Here is a 22045-nt window from a genome sequence, read left to right as displayed (position 1 = left end):
CAAAACTCCAAGGGCATAAATAACCAGAACTTCAAAGGCTCTGGCGGGTGGTGATGAGGGTAACGGGAGGCTTATTCTGAAATGGGCAAACAGCTTGGCAAATCTGATTATTGATATTCACTTCAAAGGATCAGGTTTTTATTTTCCTTTCAACCCCCAGAACAGAAATGACAGAACAGATCTAAAAGTAGACACCCTGCACACGTGAATTCACCACCAAGAGAGTCTTCATGTCTGTAGGATGGCCATCCTAACCACACACCACTGGGGACTCTCCCCTCTTTACCACCACTCCCCTGGCACCCTTGTCCCTCCTCAGCACAAGTCTTAGTGTAAACCTCTTACCCAAACCAAACAGCTAGATGTCTGGACAGAAGGGAAAGGGTAAAATTTCTCATGCTAACACACAGGCAGCAGTATCCCTTCCCTGCCCAGAATGCCCAGCTCCTGGCCCTGTCTCATCTCCCACCCATCCTAAACTCTTCTTATTTTTATCTTCTGCCAATTCCTCCTCTTAGCTCATTTTTAGGTTTATTTTCACCACCATCCTATTCCATTTTCCTACCATATCCTCCTCTGAACCACTCCATACTATATATCAGCAGAAACACAAAATGCACACACAGCAGTTACAACATCAAAGAGCTATATTCCTGACTACCCACAACTGGGGCAAGGAAAATGCCAGATGTCCCATAGTAGAAACATGGGGGAGTTTTCTCTTTCAGCATTACTACACAAACTATTGATGTTGTATGACATTGTATGACAAAGTATTGACATTGAAGATAGAATGGGCTTCTCCAGACGGGCCAGGATTCCTAACCACAAGTTTCTGCAGGAAAATAAGATACAAGTTCAAAACATTCAAATTAAAGCCCACAGAGTTGTGACTTGGGGAGCCTCTGCTACCCCCAGAAAAGAACAAACAGGTAAATTCCCAAACTGATTAAAAAAAAATAAAGAACTCTTGATACATTTATGAAATGCTATCATTTGTAATGTCTGTTAGACGTGTTTCCAGATCTAGGAAAAAAGAAATATATAAAATATCTCTACTAAAGATTTCAATTAATTTGGATTTTTTTTTTTTTTGGCTCTTACTTCAACATTCCCTGAAGAACAACTTTAGATCTAAAAAAAAAAAAACAACAACAACAAAAAAACCACACACAAAAAAAAAACTTTCAAAAGCTATCAAATGCTTTTAAGAAAGCTAGTTATCAGAAACTTGTCTAGTGAAAGTGCTAGCTTTTCAGCCAAAGCCTGTTGAATACTCTAAAATGATGGAGTAGCAAAAAAAAAAAAACAAAAACAAAAAACAAAAGAGCGCCGGAAGCAATCTTCTGGCGGGCTTTCCTTATTCCCACCTACCCGCCCCCCCTCCCCAAGCCAGTGAGGTCAAAATTGAGAGGAAAGAAGACTCAACCCTTAAACAATGCATATGCACCCACTCAACTATTCCTATACTGTGTATATAATTCCAAGAATTTACATTAGCTAAACAGATCTGTATAACTGCAAAAGGGGAAAAAAATCTCCCAAATACATTCAGTTTGGCAAAGCTTCCTCCTACAAGAGGCACTCAAGTTTCACTCAGAAATGGAGTGTCATTATGTAAAATCTTTAGGAGGGGGGAATTATTGAAAACACATTCTTACCATTCTCATTGGGCTCTGCTGCCTTGGACACTTCTCTGAACGGTATTATAACTGCATCTCCAGGCACTCTGGGGCTTTCCACATACTTGGGCTTCCTGACGGGTCCTGCAGTGGAAAAGATCTGAGTGTGGCTAATTTTTTCCAGACGCAAACAAAGCTTCAGAATGTACAGTGTGTGTCCTCACCAGGACCCAAATATGCCTAAAGGAAGAGCCGGCCCCTTCTCCTCCCTTGAATACACACACGGTCATTTCAGTACAGACACGGGAATGTCCAGTCTGAGCTGCCAAAGAAGAAATGGGTAAGCTCAGTTTCGAGAATGTAAACTCTGACAAAAACAAAAGCCACTCTTTTGCTATGAAGTTTCTACAGCTGTCTTTGGTGTACATCAAGTGAGTGATTTTGACATGTTCAAACCTGGACAGCTTTTGGCAAAGGGTTTTTTATTTGGAATTTGTCTCTAACTGGGACAAAGACGGTTGGGTTGCTTGGTATCTCCAAAGTCAGGAGGCAAGGATTACTAACAGCCAGCCTGAAAGATCAACACACTCTGAGCGACCACAGAGAGCAGGCATTTTATCAGACTGGTGACGCACGGCAATTGTGTGGGGCACAGAAGGCGATGGTTTTCTTGGCACATGACAGAGGCACCTTCAGAAAAGCACAGCGGCCAGTGCAGCAGGCAACTGGGGACACAAGAGAGCCCGTGAGTCCAATCTCTTACCTCCCCCTCAACCTCGACTTATCATCAGAAAATCTGGAATTCTCAGTAAGAACGGATAGACCCCCTCACACACATTGGTGGTGGCAATGTACAGGTGCAGCCACTTTGGAAAACAGTTTGGTAGTTCCTCAAGAAGTTAAACAGTTATTGTATGACCCAGTAATTCCACCTCTATGTTCACACCACGTCCACACAGAAGTTTGTATACTTGTGCGCACAGTAGCACTATCAATAGCCAAGTGTCCATCAACTATTTATAAAATGTGATATCCCATACAGTGGAATCTTATTGGGCAATAAAAAGGAATGGAGTACTGATTCATGCTACAGCATGAAACACTATGCTAAGGGAAGGAAGCCAGTCCCCATAGATCACATATTGTAGGAGTCCACTGGTGTGGAATTATCCAGAACAGGTAAATTTATTTATTTTTTTAAACTTTTTTTTTAAGTCTATTTATTTTGAGAGAGAGAGAGAATCAGTGGAGAAGGGGCAGAAAGAGAGGTGGACAGAGGATCTGAAGCAGGCTCTGTGCTGACAGCAGAGAGGTTGATGCGGGGCTGGAACTCATGAAGCACAAGACCATGACCTGAGCTGAAGTCAGATGCTTAACTGACTGAACCACCCAGGCACCCCCTGAATAGATAAATTTATAGAAACCAAGTATGAATGGTTTTCAGGAGCTGGGGGATATGCAGGCTTGTGGGCTAATGACTAAGGGGTATCAGACTTCTTTCTGGAGTGATAAAAATGTCCTAAAATTAGTGGTGATGGCTGCATGACCTTAGGAATATACTAAAAACTTCTACAGGGTACACTTGGAGTGAATTGTATATGTGAATTATATTTAAATAAAGCAACTTAAAAAAAGAGCGCCTATTTTATTCCTTTCAAACATCACATTTGTTCCAGAATCACCCACTTTACTCTCATTTTCCTTGGTTGCCTTAAAGTGTGCTTTTAACAAGGCCACAAAGGCAGGGAACATTTCACACCAGTAAGGGACAGGATGGTGGAAAAAGTGGCAGATGGGTTGACAGCCCTCCCTTCTGCTCAGCCCTGAGCCATAGCCCGGACTCTCTGGGGTCTCGGCTCTGTCACGGCACACTGAGGTGGTGAATCGGGCACATCCTGAGCACCCTTCTGTGTCAAACATCTTAGGAGTCTGAGGAGTTCCGTTCAGAATATGGTTTGTGGTGAGAGATGCTGCCATCTAAAGGCTTACTGCAAGAGCATCTACACCAATATAAAAATAATCCAACTCCCCGCCACCTACAGTGTACTACAGATTAAAACAGGCTACGTTATCGAAGAAGCTTATGGTACTTGACAAATAGGGCTATTATTTCAAACTTTAGAAACCATGGTTTTTAAATGGCTAACACAGCATTTAATCACATGGCTATCTCCATAATTTATGTAACCCTGCCAGAAAGAGGATTTTTCAAAGGTTAAAATGGAATGCTTATGGGGGAAGAGGGAGGACCTGTTCACAATATGAATGGAAGATGTAGGCTATACAACAGAATACAAAGCATCATTCAGATTTTATCTAAAAATACACATATCTGTACACAAATATGCATGGAGAGAAGACTGGTAGGGGAGGAGGGCGGGGAGGGTAAGGGGATACTAAAAAGTATTTGCTATAGAGGAGCCAGAAACTAGAAGAAAGGGCCCTAACAGGGCAGGAAGAAATGGAACCAGGACAAACATGAGAACCTTTCTACACTTTTGGCTCCTGACCTATTATCTACGGTAAAAGAGATGGCTGGCGTCTCTTCCCCCATCATCTGCCCTAATAAAGAAGTAAAGCCCTTTACTATTATTGTCCAGTGATTCAAACTGCCCCAACCAGCATGCCATTGCTCAAGAGACACCTATAAATTTCTGCTCACCTTAACTCTTCAGAGTATAAGGAACAGCAAATCTAATCAGATCTATTTCCAGGCTCCAATCTACCTACCCCGCATATCCTTCAAAAATATTTTCTAACAGTAAGTACTCTCTTAAAATGTGGGCTACAGTAAGTACTCTTAAAATTTCACATGGATGAAATATAAATGGTTTCACATGGATGGTTTTGTGAATGATCGGAACATCGAACCCCAACGTCACCCAGAAACGTCATCCAGAGCCTTCAGAAAGCATCCATGCCCATCCTTTCAATTGTCTAGGACTGTATTTTATTCATAGGTCAATTGCTAATGATAAGAAATACTCAACATTGAGGAGTGAGGATATTAAGAGCAGAGTGTCTGGAATTGGGCAAACCTGGATTCAAACATGGTCCCTAGCCTCCCCCAACTTGGACCTCAGTAATACCCCAGAGCTAAAAGATGAACACGTAAGCCTCCTGCTCCAAGGGGAACATCCATGAGAGCAGAGACCAGGTGGAACGGATTCCCAGGATTGGCACAGTGCCTGGCACAGTAAACAGGGATGCAGGATAGGAAAGGAGACATAGAATATACCAAAGGAAATAAAACGTGTATTCGGTGGACCCACAAGGCTAAGCACTAACATACATTAATTCATTCAATGGTAATAACTTTGGGAGAAAAGCACTATTTCCATTTTTAGGTCAGGAAACCGAAGCTCAAATCAGTTAAACAAGTTGCTCATAGCCCACACATGGCAAAAGAGGAATTCAAATAGTTCTGTGGTCCATGCAGGTTTGAAGCCCATGTACTCAACCACCACTCAGTACTTATAAAAGTGGGAAACCCAGATAAAACATGCAGTCCTAGAAAAGGCCAGAACAGGGGAAACTTCTACCATTACCTGGTCATCCACGGACTTAGCAGAGTCAACAAATATTTTATTCATATTTAATTGTCTCTGATCACCCCTTTTACTAGGAGTTGAACATTATGAAATGAATACAGGCTTATGTGAGATAGTGCAGATCTTGCAATAGAGTCAAATAAATTTTTTGTTTCTTAGTGCATATGAAATTATGTATACACTGTAGTCTGTCACATGTGCAATAGCATTATGTCTAAAAAACAATGTACATACCTTAATTAAGAATTACTTGGGATAAGCACTGGGTATTGTATGGAAACCAATTTGACAATAAATTTCATATTAAAGGGGCGCCTGGGTGGCGCAGTCGGTTAAGCGTCCGACTTCAGCCAGGTCACGATCTCGCGGTCCCTGAGTTCGAGCCCCGCGTCAGGCTCTGGGCTGATGGCTCAGAGCCTGGAGCCCGTTTCCGATTCTGTGTCTCCCTCTCTCTCTGCCCCTCCCCCGTTCATGCTCTGTCTCTCTCTGTCCCAAAAAAATAAATAAACGTTGAAAAAAAAAATTTCATATTAAAAAATGTTTTAAAAAAAAGAATTACTTTATTGGGGTGCCTGGGTGGCTCAGTCCAAAGCATCTTTTGATTTCAGCTGAAGTCGTGATCTCACAGTTTGCGAGATCCAGAGCCTGCTTGGGATTCTTTTTCTCCCTCTCTCTCTCTCTGCCCCTCCCCTGCTCACACACATGCTCTCTCTCTCTCAAAATAAATAGTGTTTTTTTTTTTTAAAGAATTACTTTACTGTTAACAATGTCAACTATCATCCGAGCTTTCAGTAATTAGTAATCCTTTTGCTGGTGGAAGGTCTTGCCTTGATGTTGATGGCTGTGGACAGATCACAGTGGTGGTTGCTGAAGGCTAGGATGGCTGTGGCGATTTCTTAACACAAGACAACAATGAAGTTTGCCACATCAATTGACTCTTCCATGAACGATTTCTCTATATGTGATGCTGTTTAATAGTATTTTACCCACAAAATTTCATTCATAATTAGTCAAACCTCTAGCAGTCAAATACTGCTACTACTTTATCAACTAACTTTATGTAGTATTCTAAATCCTTTGTTGTCATTTTAACAATATTTACAGTATCTTCATGGGGAGTAGAAACTGTTTATCCATAAAAATCAACTCCTCATCCATTAAAGTTGTATCATGAGATTGCAACAATTCAGTCCCATCTTCAGGCTCCACTTCTAATTCTAGCTCTCTTGCTGTTTCCACCACATCTGCAGTTACTTCCTCTACTGAAGTCTTGGAACTCTCAAAGTCATTGCTGAAGGTTGGAATCAGCCTCTTCCAAACTCCTGTTCATGTTGATATGTTGACCTCTTCCCATGAATCACAAATATTCTTAAGGACATCTAGAATGGTGAATCCTTTCCAGAAGATTTTCAATTTATTTTGCCCGATTCATCAGAGGAATCACTATCTGAGGGATCGATAGCCTTACAAAACATATTTCTTAAATAAGACCTAAAAGTTGGAATTACTCCTTGGTCAGGCTGCAAAATGAGCACCATGTTAACAGTCATGAAAACAACATTAAGCCTGTTGTACATCTCTATCAGAGCTCTTGAGTGACCATGGGAATTGTAAATGAGCAGAAGTATTTTGAAAGCAATCTTATTCTGAGCAGATCTCAACAGTGGGCTTAAAATATTCAGTAAACCAAGGAGCCTGCGTGGCTCAGTTGGTTGAGTGTCTGACTTTGGCTCAGGTCATGATCTTGTGGTCTGTGAGTTCGAGTCCCGCATTGGGCTCTGTGTTGACAGCTCAGAGCCTGGAGTCAGCTTTGGATTCTATCTCTCTCTCTCTGCCCCTCCCCAGCTTGTGCACACTCTGTCTCTCAAAAATGAATAAACATTAAAAAAATATTCAGTAAACCATGTCGTAAACAGAAGCAGAAGTCCTGTCATCCAGGCTTTGTTGTCCACTTATAGAGCACAGGCAGAATACGTTTAGTATAATTCTTAAGGACCCTAGGATTTGCAGACTGGTAAATGAGCATTGGTTTCAACTTAAAGTCACCAGCTGCATTGGCCCCTAACAAGAGTCACCCTGACCCCTTTGAAGCTTTAAAGCCAGGCATGGACTTCTCTTCTCTAGTTATGAATGTCCTAGGTGGGATTTTCCAATAGAAGGCGATTTCGTCTACACTGAAAATCTGTTGTTTATCGTAGCCACTTTCAGTAATGACCTTAGTTAGATCTTCTGGATAACTTGCTGCAGCTTCTACATCAGCACTTGCTGCTTCACCTGATACTTTTATGTTATGAAGATGGCTTCTTTCCTTAAATCTCATGAACCAACCTCTGCTAGCAACAAACTTTTCTTCTACAGCATCCTCACCTCTCTCAGCCTTAACAGAATTGAAAACAGTTAGGGTCTTGCTCTGGATTAGCCTTTGGCTTAAGAAAAGGTGGTGGCTAGTTTGATTTTCTATCCAGATCATTGAAACTTTCTCCCTATCAGCAATAAGGCTGTTTTTGCTTTCCTTTCATTGATGTGTTCACTGGAGTAGCACTTTTAATTTCCTTCAAGAACTTTTCCTCTACATTCACAGCTTAGCTAACTATCTGATGCCAAAGCTAGCTTTCCCGGTTTTTGATATGTCTTCCTCACTAAGCTTAATCATTTCCAGCTTTTGATTTAAAGTGAGAGACATGTGACTCTTCTTTTCCCTTGAACACTTAGACGACATTATAGGGTTAAATTAAGTGGCCCAATTTCAAAACTGTTGTATTGGTGCAACATTCAGAACACACCCAACATTTATCAATTAAGTTTCCGTCTTATATGGGTATGGTTCGTGGCACCCCAAAACAATTACAATAGTTAACAAAGATCACTGACCACAGATTCACAATAAGACAGTAATGGAAAAGCTTGAAATACTGTGAGAATTACCAAAATGTGACACAGAGACATGAAGTGAGCAAATGCAGCTGGAAAAATGGTGCCAACAGAGTTGCTGGAGATAGGGTTGCCACAAATCTTCAATTTGCAAAAATGCAACATCTCCGAAGTGCAATAAAATGAGGTATGCCTGTATAAACAACTGCTCTCAACATGATCCTTTTATTTAAAGTGCTTTCCACAAACAGCTGAACCTCAAAATGCTATAAAATAAGAAAAATTTATAACTATAGAGGTTTTGTTCCTTCCTCCTCTCAACTGCTCATTAGAGAATCTTTGCACACTTTCCATTAAACATAGCAGATGAACACTCCTTTTCAAAATACCATTAAAGTTGCAGTAAAGGGATCTGAGAGACCAATGGGAAAAGGAGAACACCATAGGCAAGAAACCAAACTTCTGAAAGTGGGAAACTGTTTGCCAAGGAGCAGTGAATTGAGCAGACTAGAAAAAGTTAGCACTGGGGGAGGGGACAGGAAGGTTCAGCCTCAGGGACACAAGGCACCTCTGAAGGCACACAAGATCAGGTCTTGAGAATCTACTGAAGGGAGAATTAGACCCTCAGAACTAGGAAGCATTCTCTCTCTCATCCTGGAGGCTGAGGTTTTCCTCTGGAAAGGCTAAATGCCAAGACCATAGAGACTCGAGCTAAACTCTTAAGTGCTAAACTAAAAAACTGGGATTAAGAAAAATTCCACATGCAGATTGGTAGGCCCCAGATGCACCCCTGCATTTAGCCATGAAAACACAGGCAGTGAGCACTCACACCATGACAGAGAGAGACATTAGAGGATTCTTCTCTGGAGAAAGTCACCAAGAGAAAAGACCTGTAGGTAACCAGTTGGGGACATCCCCTGAAAGAAATGGTAGATCCCTGGGGCTCCTAGGTGGCTCAGTCAGTTAAGCAGCCAACTTCAGCTCAGGTCAAGGTTTGTAGGTTTGAGCCCTGCATTGGGCTCTGCGCTGACAGTTCGGAGCCTGGAGCCTGCTTCGGATTCTGTACCTCCCTCTCTCTGTCCCTCCCCTGCTTGCACTGGCTCTCGCTCTCTCTCTCAAAAATAAACATTAAAAAAAAAAAAAAAAAAAGGAAAGAAATGGTAGATCCCTGACCACTGTATTACAAAGCCTGTCCTCAATACCTCAACACCTATCCGGCACTTTCAATCAGCTTCTTTGTTCCTCCCAACATACAAACTAGAATCAGAAGGTCAAGGAAAGGTCCTGAAAGACACCAACTGAAACAAGAAAAGGACTCTGAGGAATCAAACAAAACAGGAGGAACACCCTCCAGAATGAGGAGAGTTACTGCTTCCACTACCCAAGGGGCTACCACGACAAAGGACACCTAGGATCCATGTGGTGGGCAACTGATAAGAATGACTGAAGGATGACGAGAAGAGAGGCTACCCCACTAGGAGCCATGTGATCACCAGGCACCCATCTTACACCTGAATTGCTGTCTATTAAACCACAATGACACTGATTTCTATGCCACTGAAACAAAAAAACTCCCCCAAAATGAAGTGGCCGCATTCTTTACCAACAGACCCAAACTGAGAATTCCATCTCCCTACTACCCTCTTACTCAAGGATATTACTACCCAGCTGCCTTCTACACACAGCTTTTTAAAATTTTTAATTTTTTTTTTTTTTTTTTTTTGAGAGAGAGAGAGAGAGAGAGAGAGGGAGCGCGTGCGCTAGCCCAAGTGGGGCAAGGGGCAGAAAGAAGGGGACAGAGGATCCAAAGAAGGCTCTGGGCTAACAGCAGACCTCGAACATCCAGGTACCCCTACACACAGCTCTTTGTTTAAAGTAAAATGCTCAATGTTCCCAAGCATAAACTATCTTAAAATAATCTCCCTTGCCCTTCCCTATCAGGTTAATCCCTGCAAATTAGCCAGAATATAATGGTACATACTAATTATGCAGAAAGCATGGTACTTTGGCTACTATGTTTTAAGGCAAGAGTTCCTTAGAAACGATATGATACAAGACTGTCAGGTATTAGCTTGAAAATCAGCTAAGGGTGCCTGGCTGGCTCCGTCGATACAGTATGTGACTCCTGATCTTGGGGTTGAAAATTCAAGCCCCACATTAGGTGTAGAGATTACTTAAAAAAACAAAACAAAACAAAACAAAAAAACAGTAGGAAGGGTGCCTGGGTGGATCAGTTGGTTAAGGTTCATCTCTTGATTTTGGCTCAGGTCATGAACTCATGGTCTGTGAGATCAAGCCCCATGTAAGACTCTATGCTGCCAGTGTGGAGACTGCTTGCGATTCTCTATCTCCCTCCCTCCCCTCCCTCTCTTTCTGCTCCTACTCACCCTCTCTCTCACTCTCAAAATAAATGAACTTTTTAAAAAATACATAATTTATTGTCAAATTGGCTTACATACAACACCCAGTGCTCATCCCAACAAAATGAACTTCTTTAAAAAAAAATGAAGATTCCGATATACTTACTAGGTATGGCTGGGACCATGGCCATGCTTTGGTACCAAGAGTATCAAGTAGAAAAGCATAGGCTACCATGGGCAGGGCCCCTAAGGAGGACCAACCATCCTTCTTCCCTCAGGTCTAAGCAGAGTCTACGGTCATGGTTGGGGTACCAATGGAGAATGTTCTCAATCATAAATGGGAATTGTTCTCAATTATAACTCATTTCATAGTAACTATGGATCCTTTACCTCATCCAGATTCCCTCACCCCCCATTCCCATTCTCTACTATGTGATACAAGGGAAGGGTCCTCGACTTTAAAGATAAAGGGCTCTTAAGACAAAGAGACACAGATTGTGCCCCAAAGAGGTTAAACTGGCACCCAGTACTCAGCTTGCACAAGAAGAGCTCCTGCCATCTCCTTTCACAGTTCAGCAGGACCTGTGTCAGCCTGGGAGGGGGATCAGCAGCCCAGCCTTAATCACTTCAGTCTCCAGCCTCAGAGGCAGGCATGCTTCCCATTCAGTCCTCTGCCTATGGAAATCTCCAAATGTACTTTTCCCAGCGGCCAGTTTTCCTACTCTTTTTGACATTTTAATCACATAGCTGACTATTCTGCTGCTTAGAAACTGCCATATAAGGAATATTTTTAAAAAGGGATGGCAGAAATAAACCAAACTGGGCTTTATCTCCAGGCAGTGAAAGACAGAAGGGCAGGGGTTACTTTACATTTCTGAGTGTTTCAGTTAAAAATAATTATATATATGAAAGCAGTAATTGGGATGCGGAACACCTGAGGCTATTTATTGCATTTAAAGCAGTCTTACATTTTTCACAACATCTGGAGACTATGAAAAGTGAAACTTTGTATTATCAATCATTTTAGAGGGTTTTGTTTTTGTTTTCTTTTTTAAGCATCTTGAACTTTTACAGAAAAGGTTCCTTTCAATTTTATCTGGTCTGGGGTTTTCGTATTACATTGGGAAATGTCCACAACAAGAAGGGAATGATAAAAAGGATAAGTAAGAGAATCTCCTTTGGGGGAGGGAAGCTTTATCACTTAAGCAAATGTCATTAATTAGTCAGTTGCCAAATGGTAAACTCTGGTAAACAATCAGATCACAGTCGGGATTTTTAAAGGGCACAATACTTAGTGCTTTCATTTGACCCTCTCCCTCCTGTGCCCCAAAAGGAAAGTGTTGGCGGGAGGAAGAGACACAGTCCAAACTGAGAAAGGGAGGAATTTGGCCTGAGGGCACAATGGGAACACCAAACACTGTAAATGGGATGAAGGTGTCCTCTCTTGTTGCTTTGTCCTGTGCTGAGTTGAGGCAGGGCAGGTGAGCTGGTGGGACTGCCCACAACCCTACCTGGGAGGAGTGAGAGCTTCTTGGGAGGATTCACTTTGAGGGAAGGAGCCAGACAATGAACCAACCCCAGTCAGGAAGCCTCCACCCAAAGTGAGGGCAATTTCAAGCACAGTGTGCTGTCCATCACTTGGATTTCTCCTACAAGAAGCAGGGGAGAGACTGCATATAAAAACCTAAAATGCTGCTGGAGATGGCTCTACTCCAGGGATGGACAAAGGCAGCAAGAGGCTCCCCAGCCAGCTCTACATCTTGGGTACTGGAAGCTGATGAAAGGCAAGGCTTCAGGAGAAGTGCATCAGCAAGAGCTTCTCTGGTCTGCCCCTTGGGGGGGCTTCCAGCAACTTCTAGAAACACTTTTATGACTGTCTGGGGCCCTGTGTAGGGAGAGGAGGACAGTAAGTCAGTGCAACCTGAGTTGTTACTACTGTATATAACCTCCTCTAAAGACAGGTAAGGTCTGGGAAAATGCAGGCTAATTCTATGGAAGAAAAAACTGGTGAGAGAAAAACAATGGGCCACCTGCTAATGATGATTGAAATACGAGAGTTACCTAACATTACTCTCAATAAGCCTCCTTTTTCTTATTTCAAATACCTTATTTTTTTAAGACTGCATTGAGAAGGGTAGACAGCCTTTATTTATTCACCCAATGCACAAGGCACTGTGTGATATAAACGTGCATTGCCATTCAGGCACTTAAATCTAGTAGGAAAACAGTGTTTCAAGATGGAGCCATATTCCTTTCAATATATCAGCTTTAAAATAAATGTTGACAAAGATTTTCAAGTCTCAGTTTATAGTGTGCATGTTTCCAGCACTTTGAGTACAATAAACCCCAAGCTCAACAAAATATGTACCCTGAGTAATGTTGCCACTTTCTTCCAATGCAGTTTGCTGTTCCTACACTGTACTGTCTTTATATACCAAAGCATGGAAATGCATTAATTCATAAAAATTAATAAAGTAATTAATTCTTTATTTACTCAAGTATCCACTGGCATCCACTGTATGCCAGGCCCAGGGTGAGAACAAGAAAGATATCAACACGCTCTCCTAAAGCTCTCAGATGAGGGAACAAAACTCTTTATCACATTGCCTAAATTTTATTTCCAAACACTTCAATATAGTTAATGTGATATAAATGTATGTCGGGTGCCTTTAATCTACTGCCTAAAAGCAATTAGTTGTCTTAATCTGGAATACAGACCCCAGAGGTTAACTAGCCTTTAATCATAAGGCCACACTCAAGAGCAGACCATTCACTACTAGTCAGTCAGCTAGCTATCCCTACCACAGCCACCACAGTAACACAAGTTAGCACGCTTGAGGTCAGAAATGGACTTCCACACTGGTGAAGTTCCTGATTTTGATAAATCATTATTATGTAGTTGGAAATTTATCTGCAGTGGTAAAAGTCATATTGAGTTAAGAGGATTAACCAGAAACATCCGGGAAACTCTCTAGCCCTTATATGACCCCAGTAGAAACTCTAGCAGGCCTGCAGAAAGGTGTCCTAGCTTAATAAGGAAAAGGTCCAGGTCTACCTGCTGATTCCAGAGAATTATTTGGCCCCAAGGCAAAACGACAGGATAAGTGAAATTCTGTCTGTGGTAGGTGGAACCTTGAAAGATGTCACTCCAAGATTCCTGTCCCCTGGTTACCAAATGAAACACAATCTGGGTATGGCTGTGAAGGGGTCTTGCAGATGGAATTTAGAATTAAGGCTACAGGATGGCAACACACAAGGCAGTGAATGTTTCTTGGGAAGAAAAAGCCTGATCCTTCACCCCCTACTTGGGGACTGTGTCGCTTGGATTCTTCTTTGTACCTGTTCCTTTCCATTCGACTTCACCTTCAGCCATCTTGCCCTTTCCCTGGCCAGATAACCCTCGCCCAAATGTTCCTTGTACTACAGTCTACTGGAAAGCAAACTCACCTCCTGCTATGTGATCTCTAACATTTACATGGGATTGTTTTTGCCATAGCTTAATCTTCCTGAGCCTGCTACCACCGTGGTAGGTTTTAGGTGGAGTTGTAGTGCCTTTGATTAATGTAAATATCTCATTTTCATCTTTCTCCCATTGATTTGGCCTCTCCAGTGACCTGAGATTTCTGTTAAAAAGGTTGATGTTACTGTTTACTGTCTCTTGTAGAGGAAACTAATAAAGTGTCTTTGTGTGGGGAAAAAAAAAATAGAATTAAGGTACTAATCAGCTGACCTTAAAATAGCCTTACAAAGGATAGACCCAATGTAATCACACGAGCCCTTAAAAGCAGAAGAGGAAGACTGAAGAGTCTGTCTTCAGCTCATCAGCACATGTGACGTGCCCCTGGGGGGCTTCCAGAAACACTTTACAAGGGCCCAGAGCCTTGTGTAAGGAAAGGAGGGTACAAGTCAGGGTAATCTGAGTTAGGTATAGATAAGATCACATTAGTAATAAAGAGTACAACATAAGGGGCGCCTGAGTGGCTCAGTCAGTTAAGCGTCTGACTTCAGCTTAGGTCATGATCTCACGGTTTGTGGGCTCGAGCCCCATGTTGGACTCTGTGCTGACAGCTCAGAGCCTGGAGCCTGCTTTGGATTCTGTGTCTCCCTCTCTCCCTCACTCTGCCCCTCCCCTGCCCACACTCTGTTTCTGTGTCTCTCAAAAATAAATAAACATTTTAAAAAATTAAAAAAAAAAAAAAAGAGTATGAGGTAAGATAAGGCAGAAGTTGGGGGAAGCGGTCAGAGAGACTCAAAGCATAAGAAGGATTCAACCCTTCTGGACTTGACACGTTGTGAGCGGTAAAGATTGAGGAAGGGGGCCACAAGCAAAGGAATGCAGCCAGCCCTTAAAAGTTGAGAACAATCCCAGCCAAGAGCCAGCAAGGAAGTGGGGACCCAATGCTACAGCCACATGACACTGAATTCTGCCACTATAAATGAGCTTGGGAATGTTTCATCCTCTCAGCCTCCAGAGAGGCTGAAGCCTGGCCAACATCTTCAGTGGGTCTTGTGAAATCAAAGCAGGGAAACCAATTTTGCCATGCTGTGCCTGGACTTCTAACCTACAGAACTATGAGTAATAAGCTTTTGTTTTTTTCTTTTTTTAATTTTTTTAATGTTTATTTATTTTTGAGAGAGAGGGAGAGACAGAGCATGAGCAGGGGAGGAGCAGAGAGACAGGGAGACACAGAATCCAAAGCAGGTTCCGGGCCCTGAGTTGTCAGCACAGAGCCCGACGCAGGGCTCGAACTCACGAACCACGAGATCATGACCTGAGCCGAAGTTGGCCGTGTAACTGACTGAGCCACCCAGGCGCCCCAATAAGTTTGTTTTAAGCTTATATGTTTGTAGTAATTTCTTAGGGCAACAATGGAAAACGAATGTATTGTCTATGAAATCCCGGAATACTTGCTACCGGTAACACTAAATGCAAGGTGCTGTCAGGCACCGACCCCCTAAAAGAACTGAGCTGGAACTTTACTGGGCATACAAAACAGGTTATGTGGTTGCACTGAGCTAGCCTGCTAATGAATCTATGTATAGACAGAGAGCCCTGTCTGAGCCTTGTTTTCATTCACACCTGAGTTTATAGGGGGACCTCTCTAGCCCTTACCTCCTCTATTGGTAGTAATTATAATTTACCATAAAGATCTAATGCCTAAAGGTTTTTTTTTCATGCTGGTAATAATCATTAACCAAAGCATCACAAATAAATGGCTAACCACAACCTTGGTTTTAAGATGTCCCCTAGGGGGGAAAAATTCTGACTCCTTCCTGGAATGGTAATTTCAGAGTTTCCCTAAAGAACTAGGGAAGAAGCCCATAAGGGAAAGGGTTCTCCTGTTATTCACACAAGCAGGAAACAAACCCAAGCTCTGCTGCATGGTGAAGTAATGACTTCAGAAAGAGACAGGGAGCATCCCCCAGAACTTTCTTTCCCTGAAGGTTCAGATCAGTATGCTCAAAGTAGGTCCCTAGACCAGGAACAACAGCGTGACCAGGGATCTGGTTAGAAATGCAAATTCTCGGTGCGCCTGGGTGGCGCAGTAGGTTAAGCGTCTGACTTCAGCCAGGTCACGATCTCGCAGTCTGTGAGTTCGAGCCCCGCGTCAGGCTCTGGGCTGATGGCTCAGAGCCTGGAGCCTGTTTCGGATTCTGTGTCTCCCTCTCTCTCTGCCCCTCCCCCGTTCATGCTCTGTCTCTCTCTGTCCCAAAAATAAATAAACTTAAAAAAAAAAAAAAGAAAAGAAATGCAAATTCTCAGCCCCATCCCAGACCAGAGTGATTCTGCTGTGTCCTCAGGTTTGAAAATCACTGGGTTATCCAGTCCTGTGTAGCTATGTAAGACCTTGCCCATGTCCTGAAACAGCTTACCATCAAGTATAAAGATTAGACAGAAAGAGCCACCGTGGCCAGTGTTAAGTGACTTGGGGAGGACAGCAGCAGTAGAGGCAAGAGGCAGGACCTAAGCTGGGTGGGAGGCAGGGGGCAATCACACCAGAGAGTGCACAGAGGTGGAATGAAAGCAGCTTGAGGAAGAGAACTTTGCCTCTTGTTGGCTCCCTTAGAGCACCGTGTACTCAAGGGGTGCACAAATACTAATTGTGACAACCAAGAGTTTCTGCTCTTTAAATGAATTACAACTATTGGCTTTAATCACTTTTAAGGAATTTCCTGATCTGGGGCTATTTTTCAAATATTCAGCACAGTAGCTATTATGGAATCCTGTTCTAACCTCCATTCATTCCTCCTGTCAAGGGTGGGAGATTTAGGGGTAAGGGAAGAGGTGGGAGGGAAAAGCATGAATCTCAGTCTATCCAGAGGTCCCACCTGTTGGCGGGACTTAACTATCTGGGAGAGGGCAGGAGACGAGAGGTCCCATGGCCCACTCATCAGCTCCCCTCCCATTCCTCCACAGTGACCAGGCCAAGACTTCTCCATTCTCCTCGAACCTCTGATGCACACACATGCACCCCCCTCCAAAAGGAAACTTCATGGCCCACATCAGAGATAAGGATACAGAAGGAAACACCCGAAACTTTGTTCAGCTCCATCCTCACACCTACTTGCAGTTATACTAATCCTGTCACACCCACATAAAACTAATCCTTCTCTGCTCATGGTGACAAGATCAAGACCAAGAAAAGGCAAGAATGCAGACTCCAACAGTTTCTATAGAGAAATATCAGAACTGTTGCTCTGGATAAGAGGGTTTATAAGCTTAATAAGATTAGGTCGAAATATTAGCAATGGATATTGTTACAACCTAGGTTGCACTGAGACTAACAAAAAGGGCCTAACTTGGGCAATGGGCCACCACTACACACATAGTAGAATAGTAAAATTTAAGAACAACAACAACAACAACAAAAAATGGAGGAGTAAAAACTGATGGCAAGCACGCAGATCAAGGGGAACTCTCCTCTGTTGCTGGTGGAGATGCAAAACGGCAAATCACTTTAGTAAAGAGTTGACATTTATATATAAAATTAAACATACCATGTGACCAAACAATTCCACAACTAGATACGGACCTCAGAAAAATGAAAATGTTAGCCCAAAAACCTGCATGTACATGTTTATAGCAACTTTATTCATCATCACTGCAAAGTAGAAGCTACTGAAATGTCCTTCAACTGGTGAATGGATAAACTATAGTATATCCATGCAACAGAGGGATACTCAGCAATAAAGAGGGGTACTGATACCCACTACAAAGCTTTGAATTTCTTTTTTTTTTTTTTTTATTTTTAATTTTTTTTTTTTTTCAACGTTTATCCATTTCCGGGACAGAGAGAGACAGAGCATGAACGGGGGAGGGGCAGAGAGAGAGGGAGACACAGAATCGGAAACAGGCTCCAGGCTCCGAGCCATCAGCCCAGAGCCCGACGCGGGGCTCGAACTCACGGACCGCGAGATCGTGACCTGGCTGAAGTCGGACGCCCAACCGACTGCGCCACCCAGGCGCCCCAAAAGCTTTGAATTTCAAACGTACTTATACTCAGTGAAAGAAGCCAGACTCAAAGGTTGAGTACTGTATCGTTGCATTTATATGACATTCTAGAGAACACAAACCATAGATTTAGTTGTTCCCAGGAAGTAAGGGTTGACTGCAGAGCAGCAGCCTGAGGGAATATTTTGGGGTGAGGAAGCTGTTCTGTACTTGACTGTGGGGGTGCTGAAAACAGAACTCTATGCATTTGTTAAAGCCTATAGATCTGTACAACGAAAAGTGAACTTTATTGTAGAGCTATAAAAAATGAAAAAAAAAAAAATTTAAAAGGATGGCCTGACTTAGGGTGTCCATCTGTGTAGGGGAGTATCAGTAGTTGTAGGACACCTCCATTCTAGGCAAATATCTCTGACCTACCGAGAGGCAGAAATAGCTGGAGGCTAGTCCCAGCATCCACCACATCCCCTTCTACCTTGGTGTTAAAAAAAAAAAAAAAAAAAAAAAAAAAAAAAAAAAAAACAACACCTAATTTTTTAACTGGTCACTATTTTAAAAAGTACCCAATACATACTTAGAGGCAAAGAGGGGTACCTGGGTGTTTCGGTCAGTGTCCAACTCTCTCTTTCTTTCTTTCTTTCTTTCTCTCTCTCTCTCTCTCTCTCTTTAATGTTTATTCAATTTTGAAAGACAGAGAGAGAGAGAGTGCAAACAGGGGAGGGGCAGAAAGAGAGGGAGACACAGAATCCGAAGCAGGCTCCGGGCTCTGAGCTGTCAGCACAGAGCCAGACGCATGGCTCGAATTCACAAACCGTGAGATCATGACCTGAGCTGAAGTTGGACACTTCACCAACTGAGCCACCCAGGCGCCCCAAGGGTCCCACTCTTGATTTCAGCTCAGGTCATGATCTCACGTCTTGACATTGGGATGGAGCTCCTCGTCAGTCTCCAAGCTGAGCACGGAGCCTGCCTAAGATTCTCTCTCCCCTTCACCTTCTGCTCCTCCCTCACTAGCATGTGTCCATGTGTTCTCCCTCTCACTCTCACTCTCAAAAAAGAAAGAAAAAAAAAAAAAAAAAGAGGCCAAGAGATTATAGAGTATCCCTTGAGTGGGGTGGTAGGGGTTGTTTTATGTAAAGCAGACTCTCCAAGACCATCTCATTCTATATTCCTGACTGGCTTCCTAGTAACTGGACTATTTTACGGCTCTGCACGTTTCCAAGAGCTTAATAGCAATGCAAATGATTCCTGTCCGTAGCAATGTAAATGAATTTTGTGTGGCAGAGAATATAAATCTCTGTAATCCAAATTCTCATTTAAACTGGTCTTAACATCTTACTCGCTCCCTCCTTAATTAATGAGCTAAATAAAATTGTTGACATATGACCTTTTATATTTGCATGTCCTATTTTTGCTTTTTTGAAAATTATACTTTAGCAGCACAGGGCATTAAATAAATCAAAGAGTGCATTTTCCAGCCTCCTTGGCAGCTAGGTAAGTGCAGTCAGAAAGGAAACTGAGTGTTAGGTGGGATTTCAAGGATGAGTGTTTAAAACTAGCCAACCCAGCTGAGAGGGGCCCCTTATTACTCTCCTCACTCTCTTCCATCTGATAGGAAATCTTGACATGCTAGCTGGTACTCTAATAATCCCATCGGACCATGAGGTGACCTTGTGGTAGGAAGGTGTCGCAGGCTGATACTGGCACCCAAAAGTATGTCCATGACCTAATCTCTGAAACCTGTAAATGTTCTTTATTTAGAAAAGTGGTTCATGTGGATGTGATTAAGTTAAGGATTCTGAGACACAGGAATCATCCTGGACTATCCAGCTGGGCCCAAAATGTCATCACAAGTATCCTGACAAAAGAGGCAAGGAAAAAGGAGACCAGACGGCCACACAGAGAGAAAGCCATGTGAAGACAGAGACAGAATGGAGGGATGCAACCACAAAAAAAATGGTCACGGGTAGCCCCCAGAACCTAGGACAAGCAAGAGCCTCTGGAGGGAGTGCAACTCTGCTCATACCTTAATTCCTGAATTCTGGTCTCCAGAACTGTGAGAATGAATTGCTATTGTTTTAAGCTACCAACTCTGTGGTACTTTGTTACAGCAGACACAGGAAACTAACACAGAGAATGGACACAAGTCAGGGGCCTGGTCCCCTGATGACAGACAGGTTGAAGTCACCTCAGCCCTGTACCATCTAACTCCATATTACTAACAGGAGAGAAATAATTTTTTATTTTGTTGAAGCTATTATGTATTTGATTGTTTTTCCTTGAAGCCAGACCTAATCCTAATGTAGCAACGTACTGTGATTATGAGTTATTGGCCCTAACCTCAATTTGCCTAAGCTGATCAATCATATTGGTTCTCCACAGCCTCAGCAAGGTTGAGAATTAAATGAAGAGCTGAAGAAGGAAGTCAGCCCCAAATAATTGATACAACTGTGTTACATTTAGAAATAAGTTTGTGTAGAGGCACCTGAGTGGCTTAGTCTGTTAAGTGTCTGACTTTGGCTCAGGTCACAATCTCATGGTCTGTGAGCTCAAATCCTGCAACAGGCTCAGTGCTGACAGCTAAGAGCCTGAAGCCTGCTTCAGATTCTGTGTCTCTGTCTCTTCCTCTCTCAAAAATAACATTTAAAAAAAAAAAAAAAAGGAAGTAAGTTTGTGGTCACTGGGTATAATCAGGAAACATGTCTAGTAGAGAATTTCTTGTATTTTTTAATTTTTTTTTTAACGTTTATTTATTTTTGAGAAGAGAGAGACAGAGCATGAACAGGGGAGGATCAGAGAGAGGGAGACACAGAATCTGAAACAGGCTCCTGGCTCTGAGCTGTCAGCACAGAGCCCGACCCAGGGCTCGAACTCACAGACTGCAAGATCATGACCTGAGCTGAAGTCGGACGCTCAACTGACTGAGCCACCCAGGCATCCCTAGAATTTCTGACATTTTTTAAATGTAGGGACACCTGGGTGACTCAGCTGATTAAGCGACTGACTCTTGATTTTGGCTCAGGTCACGATTTCATGGTTTGTGAGATCAAGTCCCACACTGGGCTCCACACCGACAGCACAGAACCTGCTTAGGATTCTTTCTTTCCTCCTTTCTCTCTGTCTCTCCCGCACTCAAGCGTGTGTGTGTGTGTGTGTGTGTGTGTGTGTGTGTGTGTGTGTGTGTCTGTGTGTGGGGGTGAACGTGTGCTCTTTCTCTCTCTCAAACATTTAAAAACTAAATAAAACAAAACATGGCCTATTGGAGTTTCTGACTGATTAGCTTTGTGATTCCTATTCAAGATATCTAATTTTTAGCTTTAAGTGAAAATCATTTTAAATGTGTGACTTTAAATTAGATTATAAACATGAGATTTGTAAACTGAGTTTAAAGGCTATGGAAAGCCGGGGCGCCTGGGTGGCGCAGTCGGTTAGGCGTCCGACTTCAGCCAGGTCACGATCTCGCGGTCCGTGAGTTCGAGCCCCGCATCAGGCTCTGGGCTGATGGCTCAGAGCCTGGAGCCTGTTTCCGATTCTGTGTCTCCCTCTCTCTGCCCCTTCCCCGTTCATGCTCTGTCTCTCTCTGTCCCAAAAATGAATGAACGTTGAAAAAAAAAAAATTAAAAAAAAAAAAAAAAAGGCTATGGAAAGCCATGTTTAAAATTAACAACACTACCTTGAACAGTAATTTGAAACTCTTATTATCATCTGTATACAAAACGCTGCTCTCAGACATCAAAAGGCTCATTTTAACAATGGTCTCTCCACAGTATAGTCAGTCTCTCACTTGTAAAATGCTCAGAGGAAGAAGTTCAAGATGGAAAGAAGGAAGGAGGGAGAGAGGAAAAAAGGACCCCCCCAAAACTCCCTTAACTCTGTCTCCCACAGCCCTTAGCCAGCCATCAAAGATAGCCACTTCATTTCTGGTCCTTCAGCTGAATTCTAGAACCTTCCATGTGCAACCACAGCCCCCATGGTCATCGTGGTATACTTGTCAGCATCCCCCAGAGGACTCACTCCTCCATGTTCCTGCTGTCTGTACAGAGGGAGACACTCTCTCTGAGGAGTCAGGAGCAGCCCATGGTGTTGCTGTACATGGTTAGAGGTTGGTGCATCAGGTCAGACACAAGTGGCCTCTAATGATCCAAAGAGTCCCAGCACAGGCTCCTTGGAGACTAAAAGCAAGAGCAGAGC

At 42.9% G+C, this 22045-nt stretch overlaps 1 protein-coding gene across 12 annotated transcripts in view; it reads right to left on the bottom strand.

Annotated features, from left to right (window-relative positions):
* Positions 1 to 22045, bottom strand: part of TANC1 (tetratricopeptide repeat, ankyrin repeat and coiled-coil containing 1) — a 240851-nt gene that overhangs the window by 88296 nt on the left and 130510 nt on the right. For 10 of the 12 annotated variants that reach the window (XM_045479928.1, XM_045479934.1, XM_045479929.1 and 7 more), the window contains one exon: positions 1662 to 1766. The exons of the other annotated variants lie outside the window; for them this stretch is intronic. In XM_045479928.1, coding sequence (XP_045335884.1) covers positions 1662 to 1766 — 105 coding nt within the window. The remainder of the gene's footprint in view (positions 1 to 1661; positions 1767 to 22045) is intronic. 12 annotated transcript variants of the gene reach the window in all.

The sequence above is a fragment of the Leopardus geoffroyi genome, chromosome C1 (assembly GCF_018350155.1).
Source record: "Leopardus geoffroyi isolate Oge1 chromosome C1, O.geoffroyi_Oge1_pat1.0, whole genome shotgun sequence".
NCBI lineage: Eukaryota > Metazoa > Chordata > Mammalia > Carnivora > Felidae > Leopardus > Leopardus geoffroyi.
Note: the sequence above shows the minus strand (reverse complement) of the source record. Positions and strands in the feature narration are given on the sequence as shown.